This window comes from Filicampus tigris, chromosome 12, assembly GCF_054856515.1.
Source record: "Filicampus tigris isolate MCC_2025a chromosome 12, RoL_Ftig_1.0, whole genome shotgun sequence".
Lineage (NCBI taxonomy): Eukaryota > Metazoa > Chordata > Actinopteri > Syngnathiformes > Syngnathidae > Filicampus > Filicampus tigris.
Genome location: NC_141228.1, coordinates 15,049,981 through 15,070,616, shown reverse-complemented (window position 1 = coordinate 15,070,616; position 20,636 = coordinate 15,049,981). Strand labels below are relative to the sequence as shown.

Below are 20,636 nucleotides of genomic sequence, written 5' to 3'. Positions count from 1 at the left end.
GATTGCGTAGCTTGGTGCAGAGGTAGAGCCGCAGCATGGGAACTTTGGTGATCTCGTAAACCTTCTCCAAAGTACTGGCGGTGTCGAGTTGTCGCTCTGCAAAGTCAGTTATTCGCGTTTGATAGTTGGACACTTGACCGTCGGGGAGAAAAATGTCCTCGGCCATCTTTTTAATTTCTTGCACCGTCTTGTTTTTGTCAAGGCACAAGGACTTGGTACCTCCACCTCTCCTGGACTTCACTTGTTTGAATCTCTTATCTTTCCAGTCAAAATTCATCCATCCTAATTCCAACCGCCTTTTTGCTCTCTTGCCATTTGCGTTGCCAAATAACGCCCTTCCCCGACTGCAAGTAGACGGCGGGGGTCCCAGAATGGATCGCCTCCCTATGACGATCTTTCTCCTGGCCTCTGAGGTTGGATTTCGGCAGAAGGCGACAACTGCTAACCTGTCACCGTAATGGGGGATGTACTTCTGAAGAGCTTCATCCGACATGAGAGGAATCACAGAGGAGTCAATCTGCAACAGATTATTTGCGTATTGTCAAAATCAAATAGGTGAGAGGAGCACAATTTATACCACATACCGCGCAAATACATTTCTCGGATTCAAACGAGACGACTACACAATCACACACACATACACACTGACTCGCAGTGGGGGGGGGGGTGCCGTTCGTAGCTGGTAGGGCTGCCGGCGGCGAAGCTAGGGAATTGTACGTTCAGTTGTTCCAGCGCTAGGGGCCCACGCAGCGGGCGAGTGATAGTTAGGGCGGGGTAGTTAGGAGTGCCGGCTAACGGACCCGCCGGCAGCGGACCGCCTGCTTTTCCGCCTGCCTACCTGGCTGACCGCCGCGGAGTGACACCCCAGACCAATTTACGAGCGCCTGTCATGTCAGCAGCCGCTCTGTGATTTCAGCATCATAAGCCTTGACCCTGGGGGGAGGGTCTTGGTCACCGGGCCAGTTAAGTGGGCGATTTTTTTATTTAAGTGAGACCTTTAATAAAGTAAACATCTTTGGTTTACTTGGCGGCCTGGTGGCGCATCCAGTCTTTGACTCCGGACCTGACCGGTGAAAGGTGGTGGCAGGGTACTAATTACCTGTTGTGCGCGTTCAATCAGACCCAGTAGTGGTTTGTTTTCTTAGAGTAACAACTATTTTTGAAACTGATGCATTTAAAGTGGAAGTCAACCCAAACATTTTTTTTAAGAATATGTTCTAGGCAAGCCCACTAGTTGAAACAAGGCATTCTGATAAATATTTTGCGTTTGTGGAACAACAGTTAATCCACTCGTTTTTAGCTTGTGGGGGCGGCCATTTTGTCACTTCTGTCGACTGAAAATGACATCACAACTACTGCTTTAGTAACGACCAATCACGGCTGACCTGTTTTCTGAAGTTGAGCCGCGATTGGTCGTTACCGGAGCCCTGAGTAGTTGTGATGTCATTTTCAGTCGACAGAAGTGACAAAATGGCTGCCCCCTGAGCTGGCTAAAAAGGGGTGGATTTTGCCGCTTAACTCATATTGCACAAATAAACTATTAACCAGAATGCCGTGTTTCAACTAGTGGGCCTGCTGGGAACACATTCTTGAAAAAAATATGTTTGGGTTGAATAAGGGGTATAAAGGGCTTTTGTTTTCCAGGGAGTGTCTGCGTGTACCGCAAGTAGCCGCAGTGGCTTTGATTCACAGCTCAAAATACATACACACACAAACAGCAGCACAAATTTCATTAAGGTTGTTAATTTTATTTCTGCATTATATATGCAGTATCGGAAACATACTGATACAGTATCTGTAACAGTACCAGAAACTCAAATTTCGTGATGGATTTTAAAGGGTAAAAAATAACAGTCAAAATGGGTGTGGGACAACCCATTAAAAAAAAAAAAGAACCTTTACTATAAACGCCGTACCACAGTGGTTCTCACACCTTTGACACCAAGTACCACCATGATGACCGATGTTGATAGAGTAGAATGGTAGGGGTTCATGAAAAACAAGACACAAGTTTTATTCTCAAAAAGTATATTTGATATTGTCAACCAAAATGACTGTGTAGAGTTTCAACATTGACTTTGCGCTTAAATACAGTAAAGTAATAAAAAAATTGACTTGATTCAATGAAAATATACTGAACATAACAGTTAAACAAAAACTGTTACTAAATCAATGTTCAAAAACAAAGTTCATAAAGATGAAATGTAAATATGTACTTAAAAGTTAAATACAACTGAATTGTACTTTAATAGTGAAAAATATATTGTACTGCATTTTGAAGAAAAAAAACAAAAGGCTTTATGCCTAGCTACAAGTGGCATTGTTCTTCTTGTAACCAGACATTTTAGTCTTATTTTTCAAAACAAAAGTGTAGCATCCCGTTTTTATTATTTCAGGCCACGCAGTCCGTCAGTCGTCATTCCATCACTCAATTTAATCTGCGCTTGTGTCATTATTAAATTACAGTTCCATTTTAGGACCAGCAGTAAAAAACTGTTTACAAGGGTAACAGAACACACTTTCATTCATTTAGAAAGAGCTTGAACCATGCACAAGGAATACATACTGTACATTCGCATACTATTACTGATCCTCCTCCTCCTCCTGCTTCTCCTCCCTAAACTGCCCCTTGTAGCTGGGGTACCCCAACAGGGTTATGTTCCCCTTGAGGAACACCAGTTTCTGGAAGTTGGCGCCGGCCAGGGCAGCCCTGTTCGGCCGGAGAATGTCACTGGCTGTGGAAAAAATCCTCTCCAAGGCAGCGGAGCTAGGTAGGGGGGTGTTGTACTTTATGAACAAGTCTACCCATGCCTCCCTGTGCTCCTTGGGAAAGAGGGCCCAGGAGAGGGCTTTCCGCTGGGGTTTCCAGTCCTCGAGGCTGGCCCGGAGTACCACATCCTGGTTGATGGCAAACAGCTCCCTGTATCGTGATCAGCATTAACAGTTTAGTGAAATTAAAAAAAAAAAAAAGGAGAAAAAAAAAGGAGAAACAGATTGCGAGAAATAGACAATAGTTTCAAGTTTTTAATATAAATATGAACTCTTACTTGAAAACCTTGTCCTGGTGGCTCCTCACATCAGGCTGGGCCTGGGCTGCCTGTTGCTCCTGCTGCTCCTCCAGCACCAGGGCCTTTAGCTCCTTGAGGATCCTGTCCTTGATGGCGTCGGCCTGCTCAGGGACGATCCTCGCCAGGAAGGCAGGTGTGAAGGTGGGGTGCAGGGCAGAGGCCATGAGTAGGTCTTGGTCCTCAAAGAAGGAGCCAAACCTATAAACCAAATCATAAACCTCAATTTCAAATAGCGAAAACAAACAGTTAATAAGAAACATACAGTAAAATGTGTACTGTATGTCTATAAATAATGATACTGTATATCACACACACCTTTTGTCAAAGCCTCTGAGGAGGGACTGGACCAGGGGCTCTGCATACTGCAGTTCACCCCTGTGCTGGTGCTGCAGCAGCCACCTCTTCAAAACCAGGAGCGTCGGAAGGAGGACACCCATGTAGGTGCTGTCCTCCCCCCGCAAGCTGTCCAGAGTGTCCGCCACAGGCTTCATGACATCCCTGTACTCTGTCAGGACCTGAAAAGTTCAAAAGGAAACTAGATGCGCGGCCGCGGACAAGATTGGCTGTTTAGGCCGAAACCTTAATGGGCACCGGGAAACCCATGAATGTAACACGCAATAGAAATAGGAAAACTTGCTAGTTTTGCAACTTTTGCCAATCACAAATATTTCACGAATTAAATGAACATTATTATTATTTTTTTTAAACATACCTTGATGTCCTGATTCAGAATTGCTGATCCTGCCTTGCCGCCGGGCTGGTGAATTATAATGTTGTTGATGGCCTGAACCTGCTCAGGCAGAGACATCACCTCCAACAGCACCTTCACACTGATGAAGTAGGAGTTCCACCTACAGAAATAAACACATTCCTTTTAAAAATATAGAGGGTTAATGCGATTGATAGTTAGGGTGTTCCATATATATCATATAATTATAATTTATATGAACAAAAAAAAAAGAATCAGTAAATTCTTCAGACATTAGTGTTGGTGATTAGGTATGAGTTTTAATTTGAATTGAATCATTATTCAAACTTGCCTAGTTGCAACAGGGGTTGTCAGCTTCCTCTTGACAGCCTCCTTGATGTGACTGGCGACAATGTGGCTCTGGTTCTGGAGGTTCCAGAGGTGCTGGACCTTGACGGTGGCCTCGCGCCAGGGTGTGTTCCCCGTGCTCCAGCCTATGACCTCCCTGATGTCAGTGGTTGCCATGAGGTTCAGGGTGTGTGCACTGAAACAAAAGACACATGACGTTTTCATGTTTCAACTTTATTGATAACATTTGTCATTGATCATTTGGTGATAAAGTAATGCCGCACTTGAATATGCAAAATCCGCTCTTTCTTACCTACAGCGCCGGTGAGGTGGCAGAGTGATCTGGGGCTGGGCGTCAACGTCCTCGCTGTCAAGGTGTCCCAGGACGTCGCCAGGCTGTCCCAGCACCACTTCCTCATCCTCCCCCTGAACCTGCTTCGGTTCGCCAAAGGCGTTGAGGGCCGCGACGTAGTTTGCGCCGTTGTCTGTGGTGGTAGCTACCACCTTGTTGACAATGCCAAACTCCTGGTGGACGTCAAGGATGACTTCCCTCAGGCGCTGATAAGTCTGGCTGACCTAAGAAAAACATGCGTCGCTTTTGCTCTCAAGATTTATTCAGTACCTATTTGGGATTTTTTTCAATTTTACACTGGGCCTAAGTGAAACCACTCAAATCAATATAAGAATTTGAAAACTCAAAAGTGTTTTCTTTTCATTTTTACCTTCAACTCCCTGCATGCCAGGGTTGCGTTCCTCCTCTTCAGGCTGGGCTGGTCTATCCAGTGCACAGTCATGCCCAGGAAGGCACTGTGGAGAAATGACAATTTATTCATAATTTAATAGACACATGTATATTTAAAATTTTATTTATTAGCAAGATATAAATGTGTAAAGTATGATATTATGTTGAATATAAATATTTTGGGCAGAGGTTGTGGGTTCGAATCCGGCCCTGGCCTTGCTGTGTGGAGTTTGCATGTTCTTCCTGTGCCTGCGTGGGTTTCCTCTGGGCACTTTGGTTTCCTCCCACATTCCAAAAGCATGAATGGTAGGTTAAATGAACACTCTAAATTGTCCTTAGGTATGATTGTGAGTGTGAATGTTTGTTTGTCTCTGTGTACCCCACCTACTGCCCGAAGACAGGCCCGCGATTTCGCAACCCTTGTGAGGAGAAGCAGTTTGGGTAACGAATGGATCAATATTTTAGGTCGTTTTACCGGTTGTGCACCGTCCAGCAATCCGCAGTGGTTGCCAGCCACTTCTGCTTGGACAGCAGGCTGTTGACCTGCAGCTTGGCCTTGCCCATCAGCTCGTTCAGGCTCCTCGCCAGGGTCCTCCTGGACATGAGCTGGAACTCAGGCCTGAGGTAGGCAAGCAGCTCCCTGGTATAGGGGTGATCACAAAGGCTGAGGGGAGAAAGTGTCTCCACAAACCACCTGTAAATGAAAAAAATGACAAAATAATAAACAATGACTCATTAAATTAGCGACATAAGTATGAAGAAATAAAATCGTCACTTTAAAATTTTTGAAATTCTAAAAATGTGGAAATTTCAACAAAACTAAAAGACAATTGAGAGACAAGAGACCATTTTCATTTTCCTCACCTTGTGAACATCTGGCTAGCCTTTTCCTGGCTGAACTTGTCCTTGTCACTCGCCTTCACGGGGAGCTGGTGCTTGTTGGAGTGATACTCCTTGGCCCGGCCACGGCCGCCGCGCCTCGAGTTTCGAGCCAGCGCAGCTGAGAGCTCGGACTTCTTTCCACGGTGAACCTATTTGGACAAAACAATACGTTGTGAAAAATAATGTTCACTTAATTTATTTTTCTTTTCTGAATTAATTGCATGAACTTGTTTTATACTCTATATTCTCTACATTTATTCTTCACCTAAGTAGGAATGTCTAACAGTTTTAATAAATGTTCAACTTTTAAGTTTCAACTCACACATTCATAGTGCTGGCTAAGATGGGCTCTGGAAATTGTGGTGTAAGTCACACCCTTATTTTTGCACCCAGGCTGCATACACTTGGCTGAACCAGTGTACACATTCTTATTGCCCTTGCCTTCAGTTTTCAACAACCTTGAAAAGACATAAAACCTAAAAGAAAAGAACGTCAATAAATAGTCAAATACATTATGAACTGTTCAATGGTGAAATATTCCCCCCCACCCCAAATAAACGTTATTAAATGACGCAACTTGCTCAAATTAAATGTTAAAAATGAGATCTTCTTACCTTTCACAGTTCTGGAGGTAGCCTTTGAGCTCACTGATGCCCTCTGCGTTGTCCGGGTCCCCGTCGTCACCTGTCTCCTCCATTTCCTCAGGCTCCTCCGGGGGCTGGGTGTTATGCAGAGACTCAGTGCGGTCAAACCGAACGCGAGCTGAGCATTTCCGACGACGCTTCATCATGTATAGTCAACGCAGTACGAGTGGTCAGGCGCGGTTGTGTACCGGGCGTTTGAAGCAAACATTTAGCTCCTTCACCTATTTTGACATGATTGGATGAAGTGAACTTTTGGCGGGAGCGCACGGCGACAGCCAATCGGCGTCGAGAACGTACATACTATGTCACACGCAGGCGCAACACAAGCAGACACAGGCGAATTAAGTGAAAAAAAAAATAAAAAGACGCGCGCACACACACACAGCGGGGTGATTGGTGAAATAAAAACAATATGGCACAATGTCATTGCTGGCTGTGGGACCGAACGGTATACAACAAAGCCAGTTTCCTTTAGCGGCCGGGACGACCTAAAAAAGGAGCAGGTTTGGAGAACGGGAACCAAGATTTAACAGCAAACACAACCACAGGTCACCAGATTGACTAGCGATGTTAAAACTTTTTTTTTTTCTGTCGGAGGATGAGGAGCCCCTCCTCCGCTCCGCTCGACGCAACCCCTGTGTAGTCACCCTCTCAAACAAACACACGCGAGACACGTGTCACGTCACAATATGCCTGATATCATTTATACCCGTTCCAGTAGAAATACAACTCCTGAGTAGTTATCGATACCGATACCAAGGACTGATGCCACTAGTACTTTTGATACATAAAATTTCCCCCCAAATTAATGACGTAATTTTAAAGACCTAAATATCTCAATATAGCATTTTTCCTTAACATTACACGAAATTAATTAATTAATCTTCCATTTGTTCATAAAACACATTTTGAATAGAACACACAATAAAATGAAATTAAATGAATGAATGAAATTAAATGACTGAATGAATGAAATTAAATGAATGAATGAATGAATGAATGAATGAATGAAATAAATAACAACAGTGCCCAGAAAAAGCCTCAATCAATATATGTGGTTGTACAACTTTTTTTCAAGGAATACAGTGAAGTGCAAAGATTTGAATGGAATAAAATAGAGCTTCAAGTAGCTTTCAGTAATAGCTACCATTTTTGCCAAGTTTGTTACCATTTAATTCAACTGTGGTGTTTCAGTCTAAGCACTGGTTGGCACCCACGAAATGATGTATATGACTGACAAGAAGAAGAAATCTGATATCATGTCATAGCACTCTGGAAATATTGTCAATTAATGAAAGAAATATGAGACTAATTGTTGAGAATTACAACACAGACCTAATCTGTATGTCCGGTACAGACCCAGTCAGAGACCTCCGCCCTATTTAAAACTATTTGCGGCAATGGAAGGCTTCCATCTTCGCTGATCGTAAGCTAGGTGCTAATGCTAATGTGACGCTGTCTATCACATTGCCCGGCGAGCTTTTAAACTTGTTACAAAAGCACGCGCCCGTCAAACCGCCATTCTATGACAGCCGGAAGCAGCCAAGCTCAGCAACGCTGGTGGCAGGCAACATTCACTCAAAGGCAATGCATGAGCGTTGAAATTAAGAAGAACTTGCTCATTTCTCAGGGGCATGGGTGTCATTTCTACCTAATGTTCATATCTATGCTAACGACGGTGAAGCTACTCCATTGCCAGAATGCATTGCGTGGCGTAATACAATGACTTAATGACGATATCAGGATGTGTGTTTGTGTTACTGGTAGTTGAATGTGTGTCATATTTAACTGTCAGTCATATTTATTTCTTATTTTTCAAAAAATTGTGACTTTAGGTTGTGTGTAAAATAATGACATCAAGCCAAGTCAATTCCTATAAAGCATTAACGTAAATCTTATAAACGTACATATATTTTGAGAAATTGCATCTTAATGGGTATCTGTCAGACATGTACAGTACTGTATGTATGCCATTAGTTCCTGATCGTAAAACGGCCACAAGAGGGCAGTCGTCATGGTATCAGCCCGATACAGATACCTGGTATTGGTATTCACACATCCCTACTTTTTTTTTCACGAAAAATACAACTTAATTCTCATAACATCACAATGTTGTCCCTCACAAATAGGAATTCATCATCACATTTTGAACTATACTCATCTGCAACCTTTAATTCCGATGACATTTAGGGGGAACACTTGGTACTTACGTTTAATTGACGTTAGAAATATGAAAGGGGCCCTTGGAAGAATTTCTCCCATTTCAGGAGTCACTTGACCCAAATAGTTTGAAAACCTGGACTAAATTTGAATAAGTAAACTGAGGGTAGGGATGGCGGAGGAGTTGCAAAAAATCATTTTACCTTGTCTTGCTCCATCTGAAAGAGATTCTCCCTTGAAATATTGCGTTGCTGCATGAACGTTAAGAGATCCTCATTCATGTCTAGGTAAAAGAGAAGAAGTGAAGACATTTCATCAATGTTGTTCAATTCTGTCCTTTGTAAAACTATTGTGCTACAAACTGAGAGAAGTTGGCCAATGGCTAATTTCCATATACTGTAAATTATCCATCTATTGAAATTTGAATATGACAAATTACACATCCCAAACGATGACGAGATAATGGCACATTCCTACCTTGTAGAATACAGTAGACAAGTTCAAATATGAATCAATCTTTCTTGTACCTCTCTTTGTAAGATAAGTATAGCGTGCAATAAAACAACAAAAACATTCAAAGCGTGTTCAATGAAACACAAATAGTCATTGTGCTATATTTAAGATCTGTTTGTATGTGTTGCTACTCCATGTGCTATTACGTAGATGTTTTAAATTCTATAATTACATTGATGCTAATTTCAGTTAGCCCACACAGGCATTTAGCATTATATGTTAGCATTACACTAACTGACTTTCATTATAATGTAGTTTGATTCAACATTTTTGGTTAAATATCTAAATGTGTTGGTTTAATTTGTCAATTTTACAGAAAACGTCAACTGGGAGAGACAAACAGCTTGAGGTACACTTAACCTCTTATTTGGAGAACAAGAGTCTTTGTTCATTTCGACAAATTGATGTTAGACCACAATTTCTTGACAGTTACACAGTGACAACAGGCACAAAGGAAAACTTTCAAAATGTTTAATGAGTTAAGACACAAGAACGTCTGTGTCCCAAGGGCAACCAAGTGGCTGGGTTAGCTCAGGTGTAGACAGCCCAGCAAAGTTGCATTTCTAGTTTCCACGACCAAAGGCCTAGCCAAGTGGCTAGACTATTTTTTCACCATCCTGTCACCATTGTTCAGTAAATATGGCTGTGACTGTGTACTTTGCACTCAACTACTGGGGGAAGGGAAGTGATGTTGCTTTCTTTGCTTTTACCTAATCATTGTGTTGTAATGAGAAAGAGGTAGAGGTTTGGAACTAGCCTACAAGATTTTATCACACCACTGTGTGTTGAACAGGTCACAATCCGTATTCTGACTTTTGTGATCACAACGGAAAATTATTTTCCCCTCTCTTCTTAGTAAGAGGTTGACAGAGTTGATGTTTTTCATTTCTTGCTGAGATTGCTTTTGTGATCCATGTTTGTCAGCAATAAAAGGTCAACTGCTGTTCAGGAGTGAAGGGCGGATGGAGCGGGAGATCGTCAGGCGGATCAGTGCAGCGTCTGCAGTCATGCGGACTCTGTATCGGTCCCTCGTGGTGAAGAGGGAGCTGAGCCGGAAGGAGAAGATCTGGATCTAAGTTCCCACCCTCGCCTATGGTCATTACCTGTGGGTTGTGACCGAAAGAATAAGCTTCCAGGTACAAGCGGGCGAAATGAGTTTCCTCCGCAGGGTGTCCGGGCTCTCCTTCAGAGATAATGAGAGAGGCTCGGGCATACGGGAAGGGCTCAGAGTTGAGCCGCTGCCGCTCCTCATTGAGAGGAGCCAGATGAGGTGGCTCGGGCATCTTGTTAGAATGCCACCCAAACGCCTCCCTGGTGAGGTGTTCTGGGCATGTCTCACTGGGAGGAGACCCTGAGGACGGCCCAGCACACCCTGAAGAGAATATGTCTCCCAGCTGGCGGGGGAACGCCTTGGGATCCCCCAGGAGGATCTGGATGATGTGGCTGGGGACGGGAAGTCTGGGCTTCCCCGCTTAAGCTGATACCCCAGCGAGCCGACCTCGGATCAGCGGAAGGGAATCAATGATGAGCCTGCCGTCACTTTGCCTTTGATTGAATCATTAAATGAAATCAACACACAGTTTGTTTTTCATTTCCTTATTGAGATTTATTGATGATCTTAAAGAGTGGGTAACTGCCTGACAGATACAGTACACACAATGGAATGGAAGTCGAAGTCCATCCTATGACACTTTTTTTTTTTTTTAAGGTATACACCAAGAACATTTAAAAAATACAAGTACAAGACTCCTATCAAACGGACAATAGGAAAAAATGTGCAATATGTGCAAAAAAAACAATGTATTTAGGAAAGTATCCATAATCACACTTCTTTGTGAGTGTCACCGGCATTTCATTCGTCGTCTGTGTACTGAGAACATAACTGGCACTGCCATGGCATCTCTCGTCTGCATTTGCCACATGTGTATTTGTAGCAGTTAACACAGCGTACTGTGGCGTGATTGTTCTTGCATTTAAAGTTCACCTGACACATAGCCCTTTTCCCTGGGCCAGGTGTGGGAGGCTGTAGTCGAAGCAGGTGTTCCTTGCGCGCCTTCTTCGCGCTCACGTGGGCGTCCGCGAGCTCTTTTGCGAGCCCCACCAGGAATTCTATCCGTCTCTCGTGCTTTCGGGTGCATGCTTGGTAAAGCACGTATGCATTCAGTGCTGCCATGTCAATCATGTTGTAGAACACAGCCACTGGCCATCGCCGTGTACCTGTACGCACGGTGTACTCCCGCACTATCTGGTCCATCGCATCCACGCCGCCCCTGGTGGTGTTGTACTGGGCGACTGTGGTTGGCTTCCGTTTAGCGGTATCTTCAGTCTCAACCACGCTGTGCATGCTGCTGAGAATGTAGACGCTCTTTTTCCGTTTTGGCGCATACACTGTCAGCGTGGCACCGGTGGTTGAATACACCTAATGAACAAGATAAGATCAATTGTTATTTTCATGGCACTTTTACATCAAATGAAACGTTTGGAGCTCTTGATAGGAAAAAGGAAACAAAACCACCATAAATATAGAACCACGTAAAAAGACCCACAACAGACCTGAGTGCTGAATTCATCGCAATCTGTCTGTCTAATCGACTGAGGAAGTTCCCGGCACATACCGCTGACTGCGCCGAGGAGGGTGGTTTGCCGGCTGAGCAGTCGTTGCGCAAGTGACAGCGACGTAAAGAAATTGTCCGTAGTAACGGTTCTGCCCTTGTCCATGAATGGTTCAATTAGCTTCATCGCAACAGTCTCAGACAAACTCTCCCCACTGGGACGGCTGGGGTCCTTGCCAAGATGTGGGATAACATTGCAGACATACTTGGATTTGGAGTCGCAGGCCACCCAGAACTTGATACCGAACTTGTCGGGTTTCGTTGCAATGTACTGCAGGAAAGAACAGCGAGTCTTGGACGGGACGAGCTGCTCGTCAACGGTGATGTGGCGGCCCGGGTTGTAGGACGCGATGCAGTTGGCGACAAACGATCCCCACACATCGGAAATTGCAGCAAACTTGTCGGTCGCTGCTCGCTCGCGGCGCGTGCCCATGTCATCGAAGCGTAGGTGTCGCATGATGTCTTGGAAGCGGTTGCGGGGCATGATTCCATTGATTAAAGGGTTTCCCAGGTTTGCTGACCAGCAGTCACGCAGTGATGATACCTTGGTCAACCCCCGCAAAATGACGACTGCAATGAACGCCATTAGTTCAGGGACAGCCATAAACCATTCCACATGCTCCGTTTGTTGTCCATGTTGAACAGTCCATTCTTGAATCTTATGAAGCATGTCAGGAGTGATGATGTGGAGGAAGCTCTGAAGACGACTCGAGACATTTCTCCTGGCCGAAGGCGTTGGCTCCCCATCTGCGGCGTACGCTTCTGGTGGGGTGAAATGGAGCAGTGTCCCCACTTGTTCTTCATGCCACAATGTGCCATCTTTTGCTGCCTCTGTCAGGCCAGTCTCCAGCCGATCTCTCTTTCTTGGTGGGGAAGTCTCCTCATCTGCAGTGTGAAGAAATCCAAATAATATAAGCAAGGGGGAACTCAAACGATATCAAAAATGCAAGCATACAGTAGATACTAAGAGTTCCATCTCAAATATGCCTCCTCTGTACATGATTATTGTTTTATCTCTTCCTAAAACTGTAGATAGCCACAAAAAAAAAATAGGATGTTTGGGAAATCTTACCTGAAGACATGTCAGAGTCTGAATCTGGCTGAAGGTTTATGTCTTCTCCATCTGAGTAGCAAGGATTTACTTCACTCAGGATGTTTTCCAACGCCTCTTGAGTGGTGTATGTTTTCGGCATCTTCGTTCCTTGGAGAGGACGTTCTAGCACCATAAAATGCTTGAGTTCAGTGAAGTAGTAGACGTGCAGTGAGGTATTTATCCTCCTTGGTACAACATTTACATAAGTATTTGTGGTTCTCAGGAAGTATGGTCCAGGCGGATGCTCAAACGCTGACCCACTTCGAGAGTCGATATTTTTTTCCCTTTAAAATCAATCAGGGCTGCAGCTATCGGATATCTTGGTATTCAGAAAATCTGAATCAACTAATCAGGTATTCGGATTAGGAAAAAAATACATATATTTTTTTGCTTAAAGATACAGAAGACAAAAAAAAACACATTTCAACTTCATAATAAATGGCTAACAGGTATACACAATCAACGTTTTATACTGACATAGCAGTATACTAGTTTCCAGGGATGGGCATTCCGGTCCCAAGGATGGAACGCCCGCCCGTCCCGGACAGATGCCCATTTTTTTTAAAGTATGGGCTACGCAAGGAGCAAAGTGGGTATTTGTCCGTCCCTGTAATTGTCCCTAACCGGGTCAAGTACCGACTGATGTGTTGCATTCTTTTAAAAAGAAAGACCACAGTTCTCTTCTGCGATACCACGTAGCCGTCTTTATTAACTGCCTGCAAAACAGTGGAGTTCTTTTTTTCCTTTTCATGTGCGTTCCCTGCAGTAACATTGTACTCGCATATTTTCTGAATAAGGACAAAGCGACGGTGATGGAATGGTGCCCAGGTCGTGGGTTGAGCACAGACCGGCAGAATAGAGTTAAGTGCCCATCTGTGCTAGTTTCCTCTCTAGAAACATTCAGTGAGAATTTAGATAAGCCTTTCCCTTAGATTTTAGTCTCTGAGATGAAGTGATGTCAGAAGCAGAACAGCGATTCTGTAGGCTAAAACAATACACTTAAGTAAGCCTGATTTGTTAAATAGTCAACAGTTGGAACAGCAATTTTGTCCGGCTGTCTGCATCAAAGTGTGCAGTCATTTAGGTAAATTAACCTGAGCGCTGCTAGCGCAGCTAGCACTGTACAACACAGTGTCATCATAAGTCATTTTTTAGCATCCTCAATTAGTGATTAAACATTAATTCAGAACAACTTATTGGTGTCGGAAGAAACAGTTTGTGACGGCAATAAACGACCCCCCCAGCAAACGCAGTCTGGAAAACGAGTCAAGTCAGCCGTTACGCTGCAATACTTCAGAATAAAAGCTTACCTAGGCAATGATGTCCATATATTATTTGGTAACTAAGGTTTATTTTTAAGTTGGCCGTCTTACCATGTTGGCCGCGTGTTACTGTCATGTCATAGCATAGCATAAACAATTATTGCTGCGGTTAGCTTGACTTCTTCCTAACAGTGTACACGTAAATGAGCAGGTACTCGAGGCAGAAAAAAGGCCTCCAGCATTTTTTTCTAACTGGGGTACTCAAATTACTCGAGAAACCGTCTTAGCCCTACAATCAATCACCAGATTTCACTGCTTACAAAACTGCAAACATACTGATAAAATAAACAACCTCACTGAGATTTGTGCTGTCATTTTTTTCTGTGAATGCATTTTGAATGGTGGAAAATAGCCATCACAACCACATCCTCTTCGTGACGTGCAAACACACCCAATGCAATTACCGTAAGAGCCCTTCATGCGCTTAAAATGCATCACTTTCAAAACAGTTGTTACCAATAAACTGGCAGAATGTCAATGCAACACAATACTGTTTAATCAAGTCCCACGCTGTCCAGAATGTGAAAATACATCAGCTGAAAAAAATCTGTTATGGTAGTTACATGTTGAGTCCAGAAGGTACTACTATTGTAATGTACCGTATACTTCCACCGGAACAACTTTAGAAAGCTGAACAGTAATTTCCAAAGCTTCACAGTTAAACACGATGTTGACAAAACTCTTTTGTCCATTCTACGACGACCGAGTAAGCTATGTGTAGTGTCCAGTATAATTGGTAACGCGCAACAGATAAAATAGATTGATATATTTTTTCACACATATTGCATGCAGTCAGAATCAGCAGGATTTAAAAGGCGCACAGCACAGTTCAGCTGTATGCATTTCCCATTTTGCAAAGCAACCAACTAATAAGTTGTGGTGTCCATGTGATCCTCAAATATAACAATATGTCACACGACAGCCGTTGTTCACCATTCGCAGGTCATTTTCTATGTATAATTGATCATTTGTAGCAGTTTTTCAACTCAATATTATTGGATGAAGGTAGTGAAGATGTCCAAGTGTAAAAATAATTACCGGTAATTTGAAAATACTGTTGTTACTTGAGTGCTCAGTGTTTGACGCCCATGTACTAAGCGCTCCATTATCAAACAATGGAATGCAAATGATCTGTATTTATTTATAACACAATGCAGGAAGTTTTGATTTCAATCTTATGTCATTTTTACCTGGTTTTGAACAAGCGCATTTTTGGCCTCTCATGTCACATTCCGGGTTCGTACTTTTTGAGAACAACCCTCATGTGTTTACAATCTCGCCCACACCGTTATTCACACGTATTCAACAACTTTTAATCACTTTAGCCTCCTTGGTATCAAAAAACAGGTAAACAGACTACTAAGTTCATCATCGACCTCTTTTCCAGGCCTTTGCTACAGTCAACAGTAAATCTGATAATACATCCCCCACCCCCTCCAAAAATACAGAGTCAGAGCTGTAACCAATATTTATATAGAAAGCAGATGAAATACAAATAAATGTTTGTGCCTTTATAGTATAGTATCAGTACTGTACAGTACATATGTTTTCACCACACCTGTGCGGCAGATTTATGTTATGTTATTTATGTTACCAAACTGCATATCAAAAGACTTAATATGTTTGTTGTTTATACCTGTAATTGTAATAGATAAACTGTCTTGCATATGAATTAATGCTTCAATTTGCCTTTACCTCAGTATTCTATAAAGCATAATAGATCTGATGTTGTTCGTTGTTATAAAGATTAGTTTTAGAAAAATACAGTAGAAAAGGACATTGGGAAAACAAAAACTTGCAACTCATATCACAATCGCAATTTTTAGGGAAAAAAAAAATCACAATTAAATTATTTTCCATAATGTTTCAACCTTAATAATTTGTTTTGATGGAATGATTGCAGGTTTCGGTCATATTTGGAGATGGTAATATACATAGTAAATATTACCTGTGGCTTAATTTGGGGGAAAAAAATCGTAATTAGAATCCAAATTGCAATTTCAGACATAAAAATTGCAACCCAGCCCTAGTGCATTGTTAGCGAGTGTTGTTTAAACGTGTCTCGTCGAATATTTATATCAAGCAAATCAACTGTACACACTGAGCAAGGATAAGGTTTCTCTCCAGTGAGCGTTACTGTGGAGTTTTTTGATTGGGAAACATTTTCCCCACAATCAGAGCAGTTCAAGAGTTTGTGGGTTTGTGATATATTACCTTCAGACTTTGTCTCAGTCTTCACAAGGGCTTTAGCGTGGTTGCTATGATCAGAATCAGAAGAATGTGACGTCATGCCGTCGTCATCTGATATTGGAGGCAAGACGTCCGCTTGTGATCCTCCACTGTGTTCTCCGTTATTTTCTGTTGTCATGTGTTGATCGAACAACTGATTTTGACAGTGATAAAGCTGTGAGGACTGATCATCTTCCTTCTTCACATGGACATCAGTCAATGTGAGCGCAGTTACATCGGCTTCTTTCTTGAGCTCTTGAATGTGCTCCCCAATCTGGAACCTCCACATGTTCTCCTCTTCCATTTTAATGTGAAGAGGCTCCACTGGTGCCTCTTGCTGCTTAGAGGGCATGCATTGAACCCCCACCGACATTTGCTGCATTCCTGCGCCGCAGATGGAAACAAAACATGGATGGATTGCTTGGATAACTACAAATGTTGATAAATACAGAGTTTAAAGTATAAAAGTTTGGACACAACTTCTCATTCAATGTGTTTTCTTGACTGCATACATTGTAGATTCTCACTGAAGGCATCAAATAAATAAATAAATTTTAAAAAAGAATAATTATATATATATATATATATATATATATATATATATATATATATACATATATATATATTAGTGATGTCAATCGATTAAAATATTTAACAATAGTTAATCACACTTTTTCATAGTTAACTCGTAGTTAATCGCACATTTTATTTATTGTAAAAAAATCCCTTGATTTTTCTGTCCCATTATTTTCTTGAATTTTAATACCCTTAACATGAATAAGAGGATTGATTTTATTGTGCAAATACTTTATTGAAGGGAAGTCAACCCAAACATATTTTTCAAGAATATGCTCTATGCAAGCCCACTAGTTGAAACAAGGCATTCTGATAAATATTGCGTTTGTGGAATAAGAGTTAATCCACCTGTTTTTAGCCATCACCGGGGGCGGCCATTTTGTCACGTCTGTCGACTGAAAATGGCATCACAGTTGCTCAGGGCTCAGGTAACGCCCAATCACAGCTCACCTGTATTCTGAAACTGAACCATGATTGGTCGCTTTGAGCCCTCAGGGCAGCTGTGTGTCATTTTCAGTCGACAGAAGTGATAAAATGCCCCCCCCCGAGATGGCTAGATTTTGCTGCTTGAATCATATTCCACTAACACAATTTTAATCAGAATGCCTTGTTTCAACTAGGGGGCCTGCATAGAACATATTCTTGAAAAAAAAAAGTTTGGGTTGACTTCCTTCCGGATATATTTATTTCTGCTTAAGGGCGAGTTGTTGCGCAAGCGCCGCTTGGATTTAGAACTACAAGAGCAGTCATTTTTACGCACGTCACTTTTATTGCGTTTTGGCTATGACTTAATCGACTAAAAAGATTATTACTAGCTGCTCTAAAGGTCGAAAGGTATAAAGGTATTTTATTTACTAAACTTCTGTTGTGGGTATATTTTAATGTAAATTGTGTCATAAATCAATGAAAAAACAGTTGGTGGACCACTGAGATTGTCCCGTGTGGCACTCGATCGCGCTGCGTTGGTCGTGCTGTTATAAAATACAGCTGCTTTGGATATTATTTTCTATTTATTATTTTTCTAAAATGCTGCGATATTGTTTTGTGAGTATATATTTATTTATATTGTGCTTGAGTATTTATTCCTATTTGATTTGGTCTGGGACTGAGCATTTTCTGGGCGGAGAAGAAAGGAGAGAGAGAGGTGAATTAGAGCGGGGCTGTTCGGTCTGAATACGAAGACGCAACAAAACACTGTCCTGCCGCGTCGGTTGTCTTTACCAAGGAAGACGCCAGAAGAAATACATAAAGTCAAACCTATATTGTAACCCGCCATACCACGGCCTCCGAAGATAAGGAATAACAACTTTTAAACTTCCACAACCATCACCGCGGGGCAGGGGGACTCAGCCGTGCATGTGTAAACTGATCAATTCATCCTCATCGTCAATATTTTGAAGCAGATGTAATGCCTCCTCTACTCTAAAGCTTTTTTTTTAATATACATGTATAGATCGTGGTGACCAGTAGCCTTTATCAATGCAGCCGCTGGTTGCTATGGAAACTTTAATCATGCGATCAAAAAAATTGACGTTGTCAAAAGGGCGTTGGATTAGCGCCAAAAATAACACGCGTCACAACTGCTCACAACGACCAATCGTGGCTGACCTGTTTTCGGAATCTGGGCCGTGATTGGTCGTTGTGAGCAGTTGTGATGTCATTTTCAGTCGAAAGAAGACAAAATTGCCAGAGATGGCTAAAAATAAGTGGATTGACACTTATTCCACAAACGCAATATTTATCAGAATGCCCTGTTTCAATTAGTGGGCTTGCATAGAACATATTCTTGGAAAAAAAAATTGCGTTGAGTTCCATTTTAAGGGCATGTTATGGACACAAATTAGTATTACAAACGCAAATTATTTCATTTCATATCCACGGATTTGTACCTGATGCACAAATTGCATCTTAGACCTACACGTTTTAATTATTTTGTGGACTCAGATGTGTTTTAGGAGCACACCTTACCTACCTCGTGGCCACGAGTTAGTATTTCGCGAGAACATTATACTAGCGTCGTGCCCACAACGTATTGATGATCAACGTGAACACTGATTGTCCAACCCTACATGAAGATGGACTTCGTTAACATTGCAACACGGCAAAATACATTTGGATTAAAACAGTTAGTGAAAACTTAATCATTCCATTTGAGAAATAGGCAACAAACCTGCTTCATTTGATGCAACGTGAACGCGAGGCTTGAGAAGAGTGTTCAGTAGCTCACGTTGCTGTTCTTTCTCCGCTTTAGTTCGAGAAAGTTCATCCTCGTATTCCGCTATCGTTCTTTCAAATAGTTCAAATATCTCTTCTACCGCAACGTCTAGTCGCTGCTTCACCAATGTCCTGAACATTCGTACTTTACACATTTTACACAATGAGGATTGCTCACTGGTTTACTGTTAGCAAGTGCACTCTGGTCGATCAGATTTGCTCGGGGTCTTGCGCCTGTTGATGACGTCATCTACGGCAACAACAATAGGAAAAACCACATGGCAATAATAACAACTGCCAGTACTGTGCTAGTGGCTGTAATATTGAGAACTGTACTATAATCTTGACTGTAATTTTGCTAACTGCACCGTTAGGTTATAATTTTATTTTTGATTTTTTTAGAGCCACATATCTTTGGTTTGAAGATATTGTTAATGGTTAATATTGTTTGGCTTCATTCATTCATTATCCATACCGCTTATCCTCACAAGGGTCGCGGGCGTGCTGGAGCCTATCCCAGCTGTCTTTGGGGAATAGGCAGGGGACACCCTGAATTGGTTGCCAGCCAATCGCAGGGCACACAGAGACAAACATCCGCACTCACAATCACACCTAGGGGCAATTTAGAGAGTCCAATCAATTTACCATGCATGTTTTTGGAATGTGGGAGGAAACCGGAGTACCCGGAGGAAACCCACGCAGGCACGGGGAGAACATGAAAAGTCCACACAGGGAGGCCGGAGCCGGGATCGAACCCACGACCTCTGAACTGTGAGGCGGACGTGCTAACCAGTCGGCCACCGTGCCGCCCTGTTTGGCTTTAGTGACTACAAAAGTCTAAAGATATTTTACAGTATTTTATATATACATATACACACATATATATATATACACACACACACACACATTATATACATATATTAGTCTAGGTTTATGAAAAAACTAAACAAAACTAAAAAAACAGAGCGACTGCAGTTTTCAAATGTTTTTTTTGGTTTGTTTTTTTTACGCACCAAAAAACCCCACCAAAAAATCCAGTGCGGGTAGGTGGGTCATGGTGGTGGATTGGGGGTCAAGGGGATTGAGGCATGGATCGTGCAGGGGAAATCACTGCAGAGCGGTGAATTTGGCAACAACATTTCCCAGTTTCAAGGTTGCCCCCACATAGGCTAAACTCTGGTGAAGGATTCTTGCAAAACAAGTTACTGGGGGTGCCTCAGTATTATTGCCTCATTTACATGCCTTTTCAAACATTCCTCCTGGTGCTTATAAGATTTCACATAAAAGATCGGCTTATCCCCAACACACCCTTTCCAACTGGGCAGAATGGCTCTCTCTGGGCACTGATGTGTGTTGAAACAACCGGGCCTTCTAGTTCTAACCCGAATATTGACTGCATGTAAATGTGGTCTATGTCCCAAGGGCAACCAATCGGCTGGATTAGCTCAAATGTGTACAGCCCAGAAATTTGCATTTTCTAATTTCTATGACAAAAGGGCAAACCGAGTGGCTGGACTATTTTTTTTTCACCATCCTGTCAGCATT

General features: G+C 42.4%; 1 protein-coding gene across 2 annotated transcripts; it reads right to left on the bottom strand.

Annotated features, from left to right (window-relative positions):
- Nucleotides 1–1,630: 1,630 nt before the first annotated feature.
- On the bottom strand, nucleotides 1,631–19,369 carry LOC147138647 (uncharacterized). Of its 2 annotated transcripts, XM_086048188.1 has the most exons (14): nucleotides 19,048–19,369; nucleotides 16,287–16,685; nucleotides 8,736–8,815; nucleotides 6,343–6,446; nucleotides 6,051–6,204; nucleotides 5,711–5,877; nucleotides 5,322–5,540; nucleotides 4,827–4,911; nucleotides 4,418–4,680; nucleotides 4,109–4,300; nucleotides 3,781–3,919; nucleotides 3,384–3,583; nucleotides 3,048–3,266; nucleotides 1,631–2,920 (listed from the first exon to the last, which is right to left on the bottom strand). In XM_086048188.1, exons 1-14 carry the CDS (start codon nucleotides 19,244–19,246, stop codon nucleotides 2,584–2,586), a joined length of 2,757 nt encoding a protein of 918 aa, XP_085904314.1. In that variant the 5' UTR covers nucleotides 19,247–19,369; the 3' UTR covers nucleotides 1,631–2,583. The 2 variants fall into 2 exon arrangements, with proteins under 2 accessions (XP_085904314.1, XP_085904316.1); XM_086048190.1 differs by lacking the exons at nucleotides 1,631–2,920; nucleotides 3,048–3,266; nucleotides 3,384–3,583; ... (7 more) ...; nucleotides 6,343–6,446; nucleotides 8,736–8,815 and adding exons at nucleotides 10,626–11,464; nucleotides 11,599–12,542; nucleotides 12,730–12,873.
- Between the last annotated feature and the right edge of the window lie 1,267 nt (nucleotides 19,370–20,636).